Here is a 17488-nt window from a genome sequence, read left to right on the forward strand (position 1 = left end):
AATTAGCTTGTAAAATAAATATCTGATGAGCGCGACACAAGACAAAAATTTTCTTCATAAGAATATACAATATTCTATGAACCCCCACTACTGTAAACTTAATATGAATTAAGCAGAAAACACTGCATGATTTTATCCATCTCGGGGCGGCCATTTTGTTTTGTACAGCCACTTGCCACCAAACAGCGGCAACAACTAATCAGGCCTCGTCTTTTATTCTGGGTTTGCTCATGTGACATCCCCGATATTACAAAAAATAAAACAATTAAGTGATGAGAATCCTACTGTCTTTCAGAGCTACATGAACCTGCCGCCGGATAAACTGCAGCTGTTGAGTCAGTATGACAACGACAAGAAATGGGAGCTCGTCTGTGACCAGGTACATTGTTTTTGTTTACGTTTGGCAATTTTGAATTTCGTAATTTTTGTCATTGTTTAAGTTATATGGTAATTATATTTAAAATGTATTTTTTTATTTTAGCATGCGCACATTAAATTTAAATGTCTCTCATATAAAATATATACGTATATATGAATACAGTGTATATTGATGTGTGTGTATGTATATATAAGAGAGAGTGCGAGAGTGAGAAAGAGTGCGAGAGAGAGAGAGAGAGAGAAATATACAGTAGATAATACTGTTGATAGGTACACGCATCTATATTTTATATTTGGCAATTTTGAATATAATTTATTTTTTCACACAATATATATATATATATATATATATATATATATATATATATATATATATATATATATATACATATATATATATTAATTTGATTTAGAAAAACATGCAGGTCACGAAACCTCAAATAGCACCTCCACATGCATGTGGTTAAGCACAGTGTTAAAACCTCAAAAGAGTTGTCATGGCAACAGCATGGAATGAAGGCGCATGTTGATTGGGGTGCGTGTTAGACTTTGCGTACCGACCTCAATGTTAGTGTGTGTCGTTGGAATCAGTTTCTCTGTGGTCTCAGGAGCGCTTCCAGGTGAAAAGCCCTCCGTCCACGTACCCGGCCAAGATCAGGAGCTTCTATCAGGACCAAGTGGTGGTGTCTCGTCGGGTCAGAAAATATGATTTTCCTTCATTAGGACATATTGTAGAACAGTAAAATGTTCTGCCCGTAGTTCATATTATTGTTTTAAGAGTTGAGGGACCCCTTGAAAACTTTTAGTCATTACAAATCTGCCTAAAGATGAAATCCGTAAGAATCAGACGCCTCTATGATATATTCTGGTTTTCATGATGCTAACGACTTGAATGTGTTGCTGGTGCTTGTTTATCAGAAGAAAAAAGTCCAAGATGCCACCAAGGTCCTCAAGGATTTGGAAATATCTCTGCGTACCAACCACATCGGGTGAGTCAAACAAATCAGCCCAAAATAAGTGAAACTTTTGCCTGTACAAATAGCAAATATGCTCGGGAATTACTTTACGTCTTGTAGTTGGGTTCAAGAGTTCCTCAACGAGCAGAATAAAGGCCTGGACGTGTTGGTGGAATATTTGTCTCAGGCCCAGTGCGACGCCCCGTGAGTAGCGTAGCTCGGAAAGCTACCTGATATTCCCCCCGCCGTCTACCAAGTCGCAGGAATTTCTCCTACAGGTTTGACCTGGAGAACAGCGAGAACGGCAGCACCCCGAGCGACAAAGCCAAACCTGTCAACGGGAAGTCCATCGAGGACTTGACCAAGCCCGGCGGCGGCGGCGGCGGCGGTTCGCATTCGCACGGGGTGAGCCGGGCGGCACGAGCGCTCACAGTGAGGTGAGAAGATCTCGAGAAAATCGGCCAGCTTGCGCACTGGCGCTCATCAAGTTGCCTTCATGAACAGAATCAGCTCCACTTTGGGGAACAAGATGCTGAAGAAATCTCACTCGTCCGGTCACAGAGATGACATCCACGTATGCATTATGTGCCTGAGGGTCATCATGAACTATCAGGTAATTAGTTAGGAAAACAAATTTAGAAAAATAAAATATTACAACGCGTCTTTTGTTGTGTCCATTTTGACTCAGCGTGCTCAGCGTGACAGCAAAGTTAATTCATTCTATGACAGTCAGATACTTAAAAAAAAAATGTTCAAATGAGTTGACATAAACCAAATTGTTTGCGTGTGTTTATTATTGGATTTTAGCATTATGCCAGTAAAGTTATATGGTTTTAAATCTACACATTTTATTTTAAGTCAAATTATTACAAAACATTGTACTTTATGGTTAGTGTGATAATAAAACCGGGACTAGCAATCAGCCTTACTGAAAAAATATTTTAAAAAAATGTATTTTTTCATGAATCTAAAACATCCAAATATTAATGTATTAAAAAATTGGATATCCTTCTGTGACCTATGTATTTGTGTCCACTATTTTTTCCATTTTGTCTCAGCAAGACAATTTCATCCCACCCAAACACATGAGACACTGTAAGGATATCCTATATGAGGACACACCGAGGCTTGCTCCATTAAATCAAACGATATAAACCAAAAACAAATGTCCATTACAGTGGACACAAAAGAATAACCTGAGATCTTTGGAGAATGTCAGCTCATTCATGATTTTTTCTTTTCCTGTTTCAGTCCGGTTTCAACCTGGTGATGACGCACCCTCGCTGCGTCAACGAGATCACGCTCAGTCTGAACAGCAGGAATCACAGGTGTGTGTGAGTGTGTGTGTCTGTGTGTACCTGGGCCATCATCACCGTCATCACTTGCGTCCTTGGGTGACAGGACCAAGGCCCTGGTGCTGGAGCTGCTGGCTGCTGTGTGTCTAGTCAGGGGAGGACATGACATCATCCTTTCGGCCTTTGACAACTTCAGAGAGGTTCCATAATCATTATATTTCTGATAATAATAGATGTTGGTAAACATTAGACCAATGTCCTCTACACTCATGTACAGTTCAGGTCGTTCTTTCCAGAAGTGTTAATTACGTTGCTTGTTCACCCCCATGTGGCCAAAAGGCACATTGCGCTTACGATCGGGACTGATCATCAGTCAAATTTGAGTAATGATAAAAAGCACATTTTCTTTCTTTCTTTTAATTATAATATGTTATGTCTCTACAATTTTTCTAAATATGTGACCCTTGCAAGGATAAGCGGTAAAGATAATGGATTAATAAAATATTCAAAATGTTTATGTATATTTTTATATGTTAACAGCATTTTATTTGCAATTTTCTTGTTGTTACTAATTCATCAGTCAAATTTGACAATGAAATATTCATCATAATATGCCATAAAATGACAAATACAATTTTTTCAATATTATATAAAAATAATGTAATTTTACAAATTATTATTTTCTTTGTCTATCTTTATATTTGATTTGCACATTTATTAAATTTGATAATTTGATGTTATCTTTCTAAATTTGAATGAAATATATTTTATTATATTTACGTATATTAACATGTTAACTATATCAGAACAGCATATAATTTTTTTTTTTTTTAATGTTATAACACAACTGTAAAATCAGGGGCGGAGCTTCATGGTGGATCCGGGTTGACGTAGGACCCTCTTTGTAACTACCTCGGTAATAAGGGGGAAATTTGATGATTTTTCTGCCATTCTTATCAGGCAAACCCCTTTGTACAACCTTTAAGAGCTTATTCCATTGTCATATGTTAACTGTTAACAAGCACCTTAAGTATACTCCTGTACTGGACTTATGTGTATCTTGTGTACTTTATTTCTCATATTTTATATCTCGACTTGAGGATACTGCTGGTAATGTGAATTTCCCTACGGGGATGAATAAAGTATCTATCTATCTATCTATCTATATGTCAATATAAAAATGATCAAAACTTGCCATTAGAAGTCATAATTCTTAAAAACATCGTTCAATTTACAAATGAGGCATACGTCTGTAAATGTTATAAATATTATTGTGCATCTGTTTGTGTTGTTTTTCCCTCAGGTGAGCAAAGAGAAGTACCGCTTTGAAAAGCTGATGGAGTATTTCACCAATGATGACTGCAACATTGATTTTATGGTGGGTTCCACACTTGGAAAGGCATCATCATTTGGAAAAGACTGGTAAAAATCACATTTAATCCATTTGCAGGTGGCCTGCATGCAGTTCATCAACATTGTGGTCCATTCCGTGGAGAACATGAACTTCCGCGTGCACCTGCAGTACGAGTTCACCAACTTGGGCTTGGACAAATATCTGGAAGTGAGACAGTTGTGCCAGTGCACCTCAAGTGTCCCATGCGTCGAGTTGACTGATGTGAACCCCCAATTTTTATAGAGTTTGCGGCAAACTGAGAGCGAGAAGCTTCAGGTGCAGATTCAGGCCTACTTGGACAACGTGCTGGACGTGGGCGCTCTGCTGGAGGACGCCGAGAGCCGAAGCAGCGTCCTGGAGCACGTGGACAAGCTGCAGGACCACAATGCCCAGGTGGACTTTGTAGACCGTAGCGCGGCTGTGGTCGTGGACGTGTACTCAGGTGTTCCTCTCACCGTACTTTGCAGCTTAAAACTCAGCTCCAGGAGATGGAGACTCAGACCACAGAGAAGATTTCCGAGCTTGAGACGCAACTCATGCAGGCTACCAAGGAGGCCGAGTTGCTCAAGGTACGTTTATTTACTCAGCTGTTGGTTGTAAAGAAAACTTTGAGTGCCGTTGACGTAAAATGATGTAAATGGAAACCATACCAAGGAGAACCATTGACGTCAACTACATTTTTTTTCGCATATTTTTACCTTTTATGTGTTTCAAAACATTAAAAGGCCTTGCCACACAGTTTATATTTTTTTTCAGATTCCTCACGTTTAATTACACTTAAATAACATTACATTTAATAATTTAATATTCATTGTACTAAACAATACTGTCATGGCTTAGTATGACATTTCACAGAAGAATAGGTAACTCATTCACAGCGACCTACAGCTATAGACGCCAAAGATCCATTTGTAATGGGCTGCAGTCTTTTAAGATATCGTGCCTATTTACTATAGAGACTATACTGAAGAAATATTTCCGGTCACAGGAAAGCCTGAGAGATTCCTGTTCTCAGCTGAGTGCCTTGCAGCAGAGGGAACGGGAGAAAGAACTAGATTGGGAACGGGAGAAGGAAAGGGAGCGTTTGAGCATGGCAGCTTCCCAAGCACCTTCTGAGTTGGAGCAAAAAATCCAGGAGCTGCAGGAGAAGGGTCTGATCTGCTTGACCAGAAGCCCCTCAGGATGTTTGGACATCAAGATCATGCCTATCACCGTGACAGATTCCGTGACAGATTCCGCCTCGGTACCAACACCCCAAACCGATACGGATCAAAGTGGCGATGCGGCCCCAGCTGTAATCCGTCCCCCGGCATCTCCATCACCACCCTCTTCTCCTGAAAAAGAGTCGCCACCACCTACGGCGCCTCCTGCCGGAGAAGGGCCGACGTCACCTCCTGCAGCTCCTGGCGGAGGAAGGCCGCCATCACCGCCTCCACCTCCACTTGCGGCCGGAGGGGGGCCACCGCCATCCCCTCCTTCACCGCCGCCTCCTGGCGCCGGAGGTGGGCCACCATCGCCACCTCCACCGCCACTCACTGTTGGAGAGGGTCCACCACCACCACCACCACCGCCGCCGCCACCTCCTCCTCCACTTGCTGCTGGAGGAGTGCCCCCACCGCCGCCGCCACCGCCTCCTCCTTCACTTGGCAGGGGAGGAGGGCCACCACCACCACCACCACCACCACCTCCGCCCCCTCCACTTGCTGCCAAAGGAGGGGCCCTACCTCCGCCGCCACCTCCTCCACCACCTGCCACAGGAGGGCCACCACCTCCACCGCCTCCTCCAACTTCTGCCGGAGAAGGGCCACCACCTCCGCCGCCTCCACCTGGGGGTCATGTTCCACCCCCTCCAGGAGCACCCAACATCCTGTCAGGTAGAGAGACTTACCAAGTGAAGAAACTATCTCGAGCTAAAATCCTAAAATATCCTAAAGTCTCCTTTTGTGTGTCCTCAGGTTTGAAGAGCAAGAAACCTATCCAGACCAAGTTCAGGATGCCGTTGTTGAACTGGCAGCCTCTAAAACCGAATCAGGTTACGGGAACTGTGTTTAATGAGCTGAATGATGAGCAAGTCTTAGAGGTAAGACGGCAGACCTCATAACATATGGAGACACAGGTACGTACATCTACATCCTTCTCCATCCCTCCAGGAGCTGAACATGGAGATGTTCGAAGAGCAATTCAAGACCAAGGCGCAGGGTAACCCGAAAGACCTGACTAAGGGGAAAAAGAAATTAGGGTCCAAGGCTACCAGCAAGACATCTTTGATTGACCCCAACAAAGCCAAGAATTTGGCCATTACATTGCGCAAAGCGGGGATGACCCCATCGCAGATCTGCACCGCCATCGAGACGTACAGATGGCCTTTACTAACCTTCTCCATGACGCCATGGAGTTAAATAACATAAAAAACACTGATGTCCATTTCCCTTTTACAGGTACGATCAGCAGTCCCTGTCCATAGACTTCCTGGAGCTGCTGGAGCACTTCATACCCTCAGAATTTGAGATAAAACTTCTGATAAACTACGAGAACGACGGCCGGCCTCTCGAGGACCTGACTGACGAAGACCGCTTTATTCTACGCTTTGGCAAGATCCCTCGCCTCAGCCAGCGGATCAACACGCTCACCTACATGGGGAACTTCCCCGAGTGTGTCAGGCGACTGCAGCCGGTGAGTCAAGCCTCCACCCAAAGTGTTGGACCAACGATTTGAGTATTTGTTCTTGGCACAGCAAATCAACTCCATCATCGCGGCATCCATGTCCATCAAGTCTTCGGCCAAACTAAAGAAGATCTTAGAGGTCGGTTCAAGAGATTTTAATCGGTCACGAAACCAGCTAGATCCTAACAGTTTTTTTTTATACCTTTTGGATCACAACTCATTTTGGCCTCTCTTTCAGATCGTTTTAGCGTTTGGCAACTACATGAACAGCAGCAAGAGAGGAGCGGTTTATGGCTTTAGACTTCAGAGTCTGGACCTAGTAAGGAGCTTTAAGGACTTATTGTAGAATGGAGATCAGTGGTAGGTTTTCAAAGAACCGTGTCAACTTCTGTGTCTTTCAGCTATTGGAAACAAAGTCCACAGACCGCACTCAGACGCTGCTCCATTTCATTGCCAATATTGTCCACGAGAAGTATCCTGACTTGGCCAACTTCCACACAGAGCTCCACTTTGTGGACAAGGCAGCCCTTGGTACTTGTTTACATTTGCTTTTTTTTTTTTTTTTTTTTGTGATACACGATTGCCCTTATAAGAAAGCTCCCGTCTCTTCGCCAGTGTCTTTGGACAGCATCCTCCAGGATATCCGTTACCTGGAGCGAGGAATGGAAATGACCAGGAAGGAGTTCATGCTACAGGACGAGAGCCCAGTTTTAAAGGAATTTATCAAAAGCAACAGTGAGCAGTTGGGGTCTTTGATTAAGGACAGCAAGACTGCTCAGGTTAGACTCGCACGTCACCCTAACCCGATAGAGCTGGGGAAAGAAAGGTCGACCAAGTCGGGTGTGCCGACTGTAGGTGGACTAAAACTATCTCCACTAGAAATATGTTTGCAGCACCGTTCATTGCTAATAACTAATAGGGGACAACCAAGCATGAAACATGAGAGGAGGCAGCAGATGATGTTGACTATTAGGAAGTTATTGACCTCATTGTAGCTAATAGGTAGCTCCATTATTACTCATGGAATAATGTTGAAGCATCGTATAGAAGTGACATTAAGAACACTTGCACATGTGTAATGTACATCTAACATGTACAGTATGTGTGAACTAAATGGGAGTGTTTGTTGTCCTTAAATGGTAGTCGCTTTCGTGCTAATGCTAATCGCGACTGCTAATGAGTTAGCATAAACAACTTTTGTTGGCGTGTAAAATTCTGGGTCTCGATTATACGATGGAATAATCAGTACGATCATAAAAAGATTCAAAAGTGACGTTCCCGTAACTTAACCTCAACTTCTATTTTATTACAGGAAGCTTACTGCTCAGTTGCGGAGTATTTCGGGGAGAACCCCAAAACCACCCAGCCCGCCATGTTCTTCCCGCTGTTTGTCCGCTTTATCAAAGCTTACAAGGTGAGAAGGTGTGGGTTACAAAAGCATGGAGGACCTGGACCTGACACTTTTTTTGGTTTTGCTTGCAGAAAGCCGAGCAAGATAATCAACTGAAGAAGAAAATGGAGCTCGAGATGAGCCAAGCCAAAGAAAGTCCACCAGTAAAGACCGGAGGCCCTAAGGTGAATATCAACGGTCCAATGGTACATGCATTTAGATTTATGAATATATTTTGTGGATAAATTGTAGTTTTTAAGGCAAGCCCATTAGCACTTTTAACATCAGTGTTTGTCAACAGCAGATGGCCTCACAGGACAAAATGGCCACCTCCTCAAATGGATAAAACGGTTCATTATTCTGATGAATGTATTACGTATAATAGCATTGGACATTTTTTTTACTTCCGCTCTAAGGATATTTTTTTTTTTACTTGACTTCGCACTTGAATTAGGGTCCCACAATGCCCAAGATGGACTTTATTGCCGAACTGAAGAAGAAGCAGGTGCAACCTCACGTGCGCGAAGGCAAGGATGGCGCTTTGGAGGACATCATTACAGGTAACGCCATGTGACAAATTTACATGCGTGTAAAGCGTGTGCGCGGTCATACCATCGTCCTTAGCGCTTGTTTTTCCGTCTAAGATCTGAGGAACACGCCATACCGCCGCACAGACGGTCGTCGGACGGCTCAGCGCTCGGACACCTAAAAGAAACAAGAACCTCAAGGCTGAAAGTGGATTGATACACACATAAGATGTCAACTTGAAATCTCCTGCCGGTATGACAACGTGATCGTTTGTTGACGTTTTAGCAGGAAGTTGCTTTGTAAATAAATACGTACATTCAAGATGGATTTTAATCAAAACCGTTATGAAAGGAAACCACCGTACATTCTCAGATGTATGCCTGTGTTGTTCTTTTGAGAATAATAAAAATACATTTTTTAAATTTTAAAAGCCTATTCAATGTTTTGTTGACATTTCTCATGCTCCCGTCTTAGCAGCCATGGCTAATGTTTACCTTGCGTTGCTAATGCTAGCTTAGCCTAGCTAGTAGGGAGGGGATGAGACGAGAATTTGTAATATGAAATAATGCAGTTTTTTATTGACCTGACGGCAACAAAATTAAGCTAACATGTGCATGTAAAAAAAACAAAACACTTTTGTTGGGAGTCAGGGTCGTTTTATCTGCAGCTGAGCTAGTGTTACCAAAGGCGCTCAACTCATTTTAGCTGCGGTTGGTGTTTTGCTTTGTTTATATATTTCCTCATAAATTAATAAATTTCCTCAACTGGGAAATCAAACTACAAGTGATTTGAAAGTAATGAGCGCATCTTGAACAAATAACACATTTCCACTTGACTCATTCAATTCAAAAGACGTATTAATATGCTATTTACAGAATCAAGACGGGGAATAATTTTCAGATTTAGTTTTTAAATATCAGGGTAAAGGAGGGTCTCAGAATAGCTTTTCGTGTAAATAAACAAGCAAATAAAGTATCTGGCGTGGAGAGTGTGAGTCTCTTGGAATAAACATAAAAATATTGAATGAGTTGATAATGAATGACCAATTTTGTTTTCATAAACATTTTTTTACTTCAATTTAAACTGAGGTTTTGAACAGCTTCCCATATATATTTTTCTGTTTTGATGAGACAAGTGGTGAGACCAACAGAAGACTCATTTGACTTGACATTAGCCCGTTATGTTCAAAAGTGATCAGTAGCAACAGCAACCAAGCCGGAGTGTCAGAATATCGAAATCTGGCTTGAAATTCAAATATTGTTTTGATGTATTCTTGGCCCTGCTAAGAGACAGAAATCAGCAGTCAGTGAACTGTACAAGAGGAGCTGCACTTTATTGGACACACAACCACAGCAAATTATGTACAAAACATTTGGTCACACACGTTTCCTCACGTAATATCATCCACACTGATAAATTAAGTCCAGCATCATTACTCTTTTTTTTTTTCCTTAAATAAATTGGTATATACTATATTTATAATAGATCTACGATGTTACTTTTTGTTCTTTATTTCACACTAACTACAAACTCTTGAGTCGCGTTGCCTTCAAGCGTTCCCTTTGAATGTCACATGAGCTAACATGCCTGTCTTTGAATCACACACAAAAATCAAAAGAACATCTCCACTTCAACACCTTAAATCTTTTTTTTTTAATTATTCTTAGAGAAAACATTCATTATAGACATTGTAGTATTTTTTTTTTTTTAAATCATCTTGACTGCACCGTGCAATTGCTTGAGACGATACATGCGTTTGTAGTGTTTTAATACCTTTGAACCCGTCATCATAACTATTAAGAATATTAAGAAAACAAAACATTTTGCTTTTTGGAACTTAACATTTTCTTGGACTGGCTAGGAATAACTGACTATTTACACAATTTTTGTTTCTTCTTTGTGACGCTGTTTGAACATCCACACATTCATGTAAAAATACACAACATGTACTATATACAGTACATACTATATAGCACATAAGTTTATTGTATTCATAATTAAAAAAAAAGAGAAACACTTCAGAGCTGATCCATTTTGGTGATTCTGTTTTTCTAGGCATTTTTTGCCCCCGTTTAGGAGTTGCAGTTTTACTCAGAGACTTGAATGCCACATTACAGTCATGTGACTTCTTTGTATTTAATATTATGGATTCATACCTCCAACATCACCAAATCACGTCAACACAGCTTATGGGGTGATTTTTAAAAATACGTAAATAATTTTATAAAGACATAAAATAAAAAAATACATATTTGTATTTAATAACAAAAAAAAAAAAAATTGAGTCACTAATTCCTGAACACATACATTACAGAACACACATCCATACAGAAAATCCTATTTGGAAAAAAAAAAAGGAGCTATATATATTACAGAGCTATACAGATATATATTTTAAACAAATTTAATCATAAAAAAATGTTCCGCGCATATGAATAAATAATCTCTGTGTGGAATGCAAAAAGGAAAAAAAAATCTGTACAAATGATCACATAATCTATAAAAACTGAAGCGTGATAACATTTTACAGTAGATCCTCATTTATAGACTAGCTTTATACTGTATGTATACATAAATATGTATATCATAATAACAATTTTTCTTTTTCACAAGTATTGTATCATACACACTATATATATATATATATATATATATATATATATATATATATATACTCAGCTCTAGTTCAAGTTTTCAAGTTTACAGTGGTGCCCACTCAAGAGAGGGTTTTGGGGGTGGGGGGGGTCTTAATGCGTCAAGCCTCTAGATTTAGTTTCTAATGCCACTGCTGCATTTCTTAATACCTACTTTTTAATCTTCCGAACTTGACAAAATGTGCTAAATGTGCTCTTCTGTCATGGTGATGATGTGAGGGAGAATTCAAACATGATCTGGGGAAAGGGTTCATGGTGCATTTAATGGGCCTGGTTTCCTTTCCTTAATGATTTGTGATGTTTTACAGTGCAGAATTTTTGTGCTTGTACATAAACTTATTTCCTTAACGGTTCCGTAGCCATAATTGTGTAGGGGAGAACGTGCCATGACAACGAGGCGCTCTAAAGCCTCGGTTCACATGCTGACTGTCAAGTTGGACTTATTGTATTAACCCTCCTGTTATGTTGTGGGTAAAACTCATCCAATTGAAATTAAAAATGTAATTCAGTAAGGATGGCATTTGTATCCTTTTTTTAGAAATTTCTTATCATTTTCCAACCTTTTTTGATAAACAAGCCTTGCGATACGAAAGATCCAAGACCCAAGATCCCAGATACTTATCGATTTAATACTTAAGTATCTGGGATTTGATAAACTCCTAAAAAAACGTGAAAATACGTCCCTGGCAATGAATGAGTTAACGTCACTGGCGTCAGCATCTTTGGCGGGAAATCAAGTATAGTGACGACATTAATCTCCGGTTTAGACTCGCTACACGCAAACGCGGATCCAAAAAATCTCCTCTTTGGTCCCAGGCACGTATAGCAAATAGGACGGACACATTTACCGCCCGTTTTCAAGAACCCCGGCTGCGTGTAGACTATGCCTAAACGCACCAGGTCGAAGTAAGCCAGGGACATTATTGCAGACAAACATAACAGGAGGGTTTGAAAAAAAAAACTCCTATTTTACCTTTCATACACGACATGCATGCACATCACCAAACGATGAGGCACTCTAAAACAGCCGTGCCATGTTCCAATTGATTAAAAAACAACAAAGTCAAATTAAGGCTTCATAGGCGGGGGGTTTATCAAGGCTTCTTGTGCATGAGGAAATTAAAAACAATCTAGCAGTGCTTTGCAAACTGTGAGGATGAAAACCAAGCGGGAGATTTGAGCTAAATGCACACACAGTGTTTTTTAATTAAGACGTCATGTTGTGCTTTGTCCTTAAAATGTCATTAAGATGCGACTGCGCCCGCTCCTTTCAAGTCTCAATGTACATTTTTGTTCTTTAACAAATGTTTGGTGTAAAGGCCCGCATAATAAGCTGCTTATAAGGCGGACCCGCGTCGCGTTCGAATCGACGCTTAGTTTTAAAGGGATGAAGGCCACCTGTTGTGCTTACTGTATTTGGACCGTTTTCATACATAATAATATCAAGCGTGAATGCAGACAGGGCCTGTTGTCTTTGGGGGGGGCGTGATGTTTTTCTGATTGTCTTCAAATTCACATCAGATTGTATAAATCCACATTTCGATATAGAAGTCTTCATTATATTATATATACTGTATTATATTTGTTATTTGTGTATCTGTAGCTTCATGTAAAAATGTGCTGCCGCCTAACATAAAATGATAAGACATTTTTCACGCGCTCGGCTCTCAAGTTCAAATTCATCCAAGCATGCCTTTGTGCACAAGGGACGGAAAAGGTCGACACATTTAGCACCATCCAAAATGCCGAAGATGAACAATTAAAATTCAAGGCATCTAATCTAACTCGTAATCGTTTGTTTTTTAAAGGTCTGTCTCAATACTTTTGTTAGTCAAAGAATCATGTAAACAGCAGCACCCTGGGCTGGAGTTCTGACACCAAATAGCTTTACAAAGACACACGCTTACACACAAACAAACACACACACATGCACTTCAATAAATTTGAATATGGTAGAAAAGGGCCGTTGAATTACCGTATTGGTGATTTATGCTTTGTGGGACTAAGAGTCCCCAAAAAACAAACATATTAAACCAAGTCCTATGTTAGCGCTGGGCTCCGGAACATAAATGTTATTTAACATGAAGCTAGCTGGCCGAAAGTGTTTGTTTCAAATACACAAAGTAATTTTTTGTTGTATATTTGAGTGACTCTCAAGTAGGAGCAGAATTAGCTACAGACTTGATGGGGTTATGTTGTTTATTCCATGAAGTCATTCAAATGTATTGGTAAAGTCATTTCAACATATTGGTATAAAGTAGGCTAAATTCTAAAAACAACATTTTTTTTCTTCCACGGGCTATTGACCAAGGCCCGATTGATTATTTGGCTGGCCGATTAAATCAGACAATACCAGCTCTTCAAACATCGGCCGAAAATAATCGGTATTTGCGGTCCGATATGTGCGGATTAGTTGAACTTTTTGACTCCAACCACTTGTACAAACATCATTTATTACGAATAAATGTATACCATAACATTTTTTTTCTTTTGCAATGCATTTTTTGAACTGAAAAGAATTATTTTTTAAATATATATATATATATATATATATATATATATATATATATATATATATATATATATATAGGTTTTGCCAATGTTTGAATGACTTTATCTATGTGTTCGGACAACTTTGCAGTACATTTGAATGAAATAGCAAATGTTAACTGTGTATTGGTCTTTTTTTTTTTGTTCAGTATGTGCCAAACCGCTGTAAAAATGTTTTTTGTTTTTTTTTAGCCTTAGTGCTTCATTTCGACTATTTTTGGGTCATTATCTCCCATATCATTCTCAGTATTTTAGTCAAGGGATGGCACCCTCCCGTAGCGTGATAAGAAGATGGTCGTGCCATGTTTAATGTTGACTTGTCACCATCTGGGTGAAATTTCAGCTGCCTAATGTCTTCCTTCAATGCTTTCCCTTTGACGCAAGGATCAAAGGATCAGACAAATAAAAAGCAAAGGGTTTAATTCGGGGGGGGGGGGGGCACAAAGGTTTTCTACCATATCCCAATATATTGAGATGCGGCCGAATCCGGAGTAATGGCAATTATTGCAGCTCAACCTTTTGAAAGAGAATCAGCTTATACCAGGAAGTTCCAGCTTTGTGCGTTGTGGGGACGATTCCCTCAGCGAACGCGGGGAACCAAGTGAGCCTGGTCCAAAGGGGCCACCTGAAGCGTCACCGCCCATTCTTGCAGCCGCCGAGGCCCTCCAGGCTAGCTTTGGACGAGGTGGGCGAAGTGAGCGACGTGGGCGAGCAGGGCGACAGGACGGGCGAGGAGGATGAGGACAGGGTGGTCGTGGGCGTCTGCGAGGAGGAGGAGGCGGGCGAGGGCGAGCGGCTGCTGGGCGAGGGCAGGGAGGAGGCGGCGGCCGCCGCCCGTTGCTGCTGCTGCTGCTCGCGAAGGAGGCGGTGCTGCCGCAAGGCGGAGGACAGCAGCAGGGCCTCGGCGCTCAGGCCGGCGGCCGACAGGCTGGCCAGCAGCGCCTTGGCCTGGCCGGGCGACGCCCGCAGCGCGGGGCCTTCCGCCCTCCTGCGGCGGATCCCCGAGTCCGCGCCGGCGGCTCCCTTCAGGTTAGAGGACACGTGATGAGGGGTGATGACGACAGGGGGCGGGGCCGTGAAAAATTCCGACAAAGCGGAGAGGTTGCCTGCGCGCATGCTCACGAGGCGCTCACTGCTGGAGGGGGGGGTAACGTGCGTTGACGAGGCGGGCGGGGTCACGCCACCAAGGGGAAGACGGGGGTTGAAGGGGAGGAAAAGGAGGAGGGGAGAACAAAACAAACGAGAGGACACATTATTTCGGGCGGACACCAGCATGTGCGACGGGCCTGGCGCCATCGACACATGAAGACCAACACGCCTTTTATTTTGACTTTTAATGATGAGAACTCATTAAAATTTTCAAAATAATCACACTTGAGTACTGCACAATCACATGTAATGGAGGTATGAGTCGCTAGATGGCAATGTTTGAATACATAGCTTTACAATTTTTTGGGCCTATTCAATATTCCCACAAACCCCTTATTCATTTTTTGACATGACCTGTTGTTTGCAAAAATTTGCAAAAGTTTTTTCATGGCAGGTATTTGCAGATGTGTAATAGTCATGAATAACACTGTACATGCCTTATCTTTTCTTCCAATGATGAATAGGTTTTCTCATAATTTTGGTGGAAATTATCACACACACACACACTCACACACACACACACACACACACACACACACACACACACACACACACACACACACACACACACACAAATCTAATCTAATAAATCTAATAAATAATTCTAATAGTTCATTTACATCAAATAATAACAAAACTATAACGCTGTGATTTTTTTAAGTCCTAAAAGGCAAAATAAATACAATAAAAAATTTTAAGTTAATAGATAATTATTTAATTACATCAAATACATGACAGGAAACTACAAAGTTTTCACCCCAAAAGCCAAAATGAATGAAATTTTTTTTTTAAAAAAAAACTCTTATTTACTAAATAATATTATTAGTATAATTCGATACTTTAATTCAAATCTATAAGACAACTATAAAGGCTTTTTTTTTTTAATCTAAATGGCAAGATAAATAAAACAATTTAACAAATAGAATGATAATAATTCATTGACATCAAGTAAATTAGAAAGCTTTTTTAATCCTAAAAGTAAAATTCAAATAATTAAAAAAAAAAAAAAGTCAAATACAATGTACATGAATTCAATATTTACGTAGTAAAGTCTACATTTTTTCGTATCATAGGGTTAGGGTTAGGGTATCATCCCGAAAATCAGATTGTCCAAGCAGTCAAAATGTAAACATTAAGACTTCTATTTCTAAAATGTTTTGACAACGTTTTCTGGAAATGAACTGAGAAAAAGAAAAACTTTGGTGCAATTCTTAAACAAGGTTGCTGAAGGGTTACGGAGATTGATTCTACACGAGTGGACAAACAATACGACGCTCGTACTAAGAGGAAGCGACTTTCTGGCCTGCCGCCTTCTTCATCAAACTTGAGAGTGGAAGTGAGTTGTTTTGAGAGTCCTCAATGAGACGTTTGTTGCCATACCTCAAAAGTGAAGAGAGCGCAGCGCGCCGGATTCATGACACTTCAAAAGCTGACGTTTTTTCGGTTCCCATTTCTTATATCAACCTCTCCGCAATGAAGAATACATGACAGCTAACATCAAAAATAATTTGTCAGTGTGGAATCTTACGTTTCTCTGGTGGGTAGCTTTAGTGTAGCTAAGCAATTTTTTTTTTTTTTTTTTTAAATGTTAGAATATCTTACTACAATCTGTCATTGCTAGATTTCTCTGATGGGTAATTTCGTTTAGCCGAGCTACAGGTAATGTAGAGTAGCTTGTATTTTAGCTAGCTACTTTTCTCTGGTGCGTATCTTCAGTGGAAATAATGCTACATTTAATGTAGAATGTTTTATGTGTTTAATGTTTTGTAAAGGGCTTTGTAACAGCTGTGTAAAGCACTACATAAATAAAGATGCATTGTATAGCTTATATCTTATCTAGCTAATTTCTTTGATGGATAATTTCAGTTTAGCTAAGATACATTCTATGTATAATAGCTTGCATTTTAGCTAGCTACAGTTCTATGGTGGGTAGCTAAGCTACATTTCATGTAGATTCTTTTTTAATGTTTTGTAAAGGTTTTGTAACAGCTCTGTAAAGCACTATATAAATAATGGTGTATTGTACTGCATACCTTTTAGCTTAGCTAGCTCTCTTTCGTTGATGGGTAATTTCAGTGTAGATAAGATTCAGTTAATGTAGCTAGCATCTTAGCTAGCAACATTTGGTGGGTAATTTCAGTATAGCAAAGTTACACTTAATGCAAAACAGCTTGTAGTTTAGCTAGCAGCTAGCCAGAGACATTTAGCTAGCTTCTAGCTCAATGTCTCTGGTGAGTAATTTCATTGTAGCATAGTGGTATGTAATGTAGAATGTTTTTTGTTAAATGTTATGTAAAGGGCTTTGTAACAGCGGTAGCTGTTATAAAGCACTATATATGTAAAGATATATTGTATATTTGAAAAAGTTGTAGATTAGCAAGCTAATTTCTTTGATGGTAATCTCAGTGTGCTATGGCTAAACTTCATTTAATGTAGAACATCTTGCATTTTCGCAACATTTGGTGGGTAATTTCCACGTGGCTAAAATACATTAAAAGCACAACATCTTCTCGTTCAGATTGCTAAATTAA

General features: G+C 40.3%; 2 protein-coding genes across 10 annotated transcripts in view; one reads left to right on the forward strand and one right to left on the reverse strand.

Moving 5' to 3' along the window:
- fmnl1a (formin-like 1a) overlaps positions 1–9034 on the forward strand; it is a 13263-nt gene extending 4229 nt beyond the window's left edge. Inside the window, exons 3-26 of one of the 2 annotated variants that reach the window (XM_088436758.1) lie at positions 296–379; positions 987–1073; positions 1297–1367; positions 1455–1538; positions 1613–1771; positions 1839–1947; positions 2586–2662; positions 2736–2829; positions 3933–4007; positions 4080–4190; positions 4266–4415; positions 4490–4591; positions 5011–5896; positions 5978–6102; positions 6173–6375; positions 6461–6695; positions 6757–6825; positions 6925–7005; positions 7088–7217; positions 7302–7465; positions 7999–8100; positions 8169–8261; positions 8531–8636; positions 8721–9034. In XM_088436758.1, coding sequence (XP_088292884.1) covers positions 296–379; positions 987–1073; positions 1297–1367; positions 1455–1538; positions 1613–1771; positions 1839–1947; positions 2586–2662; positions 2736–2829; positions 3933–4007; positions 4080–4190; positions 4266–4415; positions 4490–4591; positions 5011–5896; positions 5978–6102; positions 6173–6375; positions 6461–6695; positions 6757–6825; positions 6925–7005; positions 7088–7217; positions 7302–7465; positions 7999–8100; positions 8169–8261; positions 8531–8636; positions 8721–8785 — 3462 coding nt within the window. In that variant the 3' untranslated portion in view covers positions 8786–9034. Of the gene's footprint in view, positions 1–295; positions 380–986; positions 1074–1296; positions 1368–1454; positions 1539–1612; positions 1772–1838; positions 1948–2585; positions 2663–2735; positions 2830–3932; positions 4008–4079; positions 4191–4265; positions 4416–4489; positions 4592–5010; positions 5897–5977; positions 6103–6172; positions 6376–6460; positions 6696–6756; positions 6826–6924; positions 7006–7087; positions 7466–7998; positions 8101–8168; positions 8262–8530; positions 8637–8720 lie in introns of both variants that reach the window. The other variant, XM_088436757.1, reaches the window with a different exon arrangement.
- An 879-nt stretch (positions 9035–9913) lies between these two features.
- srcin1a (SRC kinase signaling inhibitor 1a) overlaps positions 9914–17488 on the reverse strand; it is a 99357-nt gene continuing 91782 nt past the window's right edge. For 6 of the 8 annotated variants that reach the window (XM_088437106.1, XM_088437105.1, XM_088437103.1 and 3 more), the window contains one exon: positions 9914–14831. In XM_088437106.1, coding sequence (XP_088293232.1) covers positions 14442–14831 — 390 coding nt within the window. In that variant the 3' untranslated portion in view covers positions 9914–14441. Of the gene's footprint in view, positions 14944–17488 lie in introns of all 8 variants that reach the window. The other 2 variants (XM_088437107.1, XM_088437108.1) reach the window with 2 other exon arrangements.

The sequence above is a fragment of the Hippichthys cyanospilos genome, chromosome 16 (genome assembly GCF_059441005.1).
Source record: "Hippichthys cyanospilos isolate Australia breed blue-spotted pipefish chromosome 16, RoL_Hcya_1.0, whole genome shotgun sequence".
Classification (NCBI taxonomy): Eukaryota; Metazoa; Chordata; class Actinopteri; order Syngnathiformes; family Syngnathidae; genus Hippichthys; species Hippichthys cyanospilos.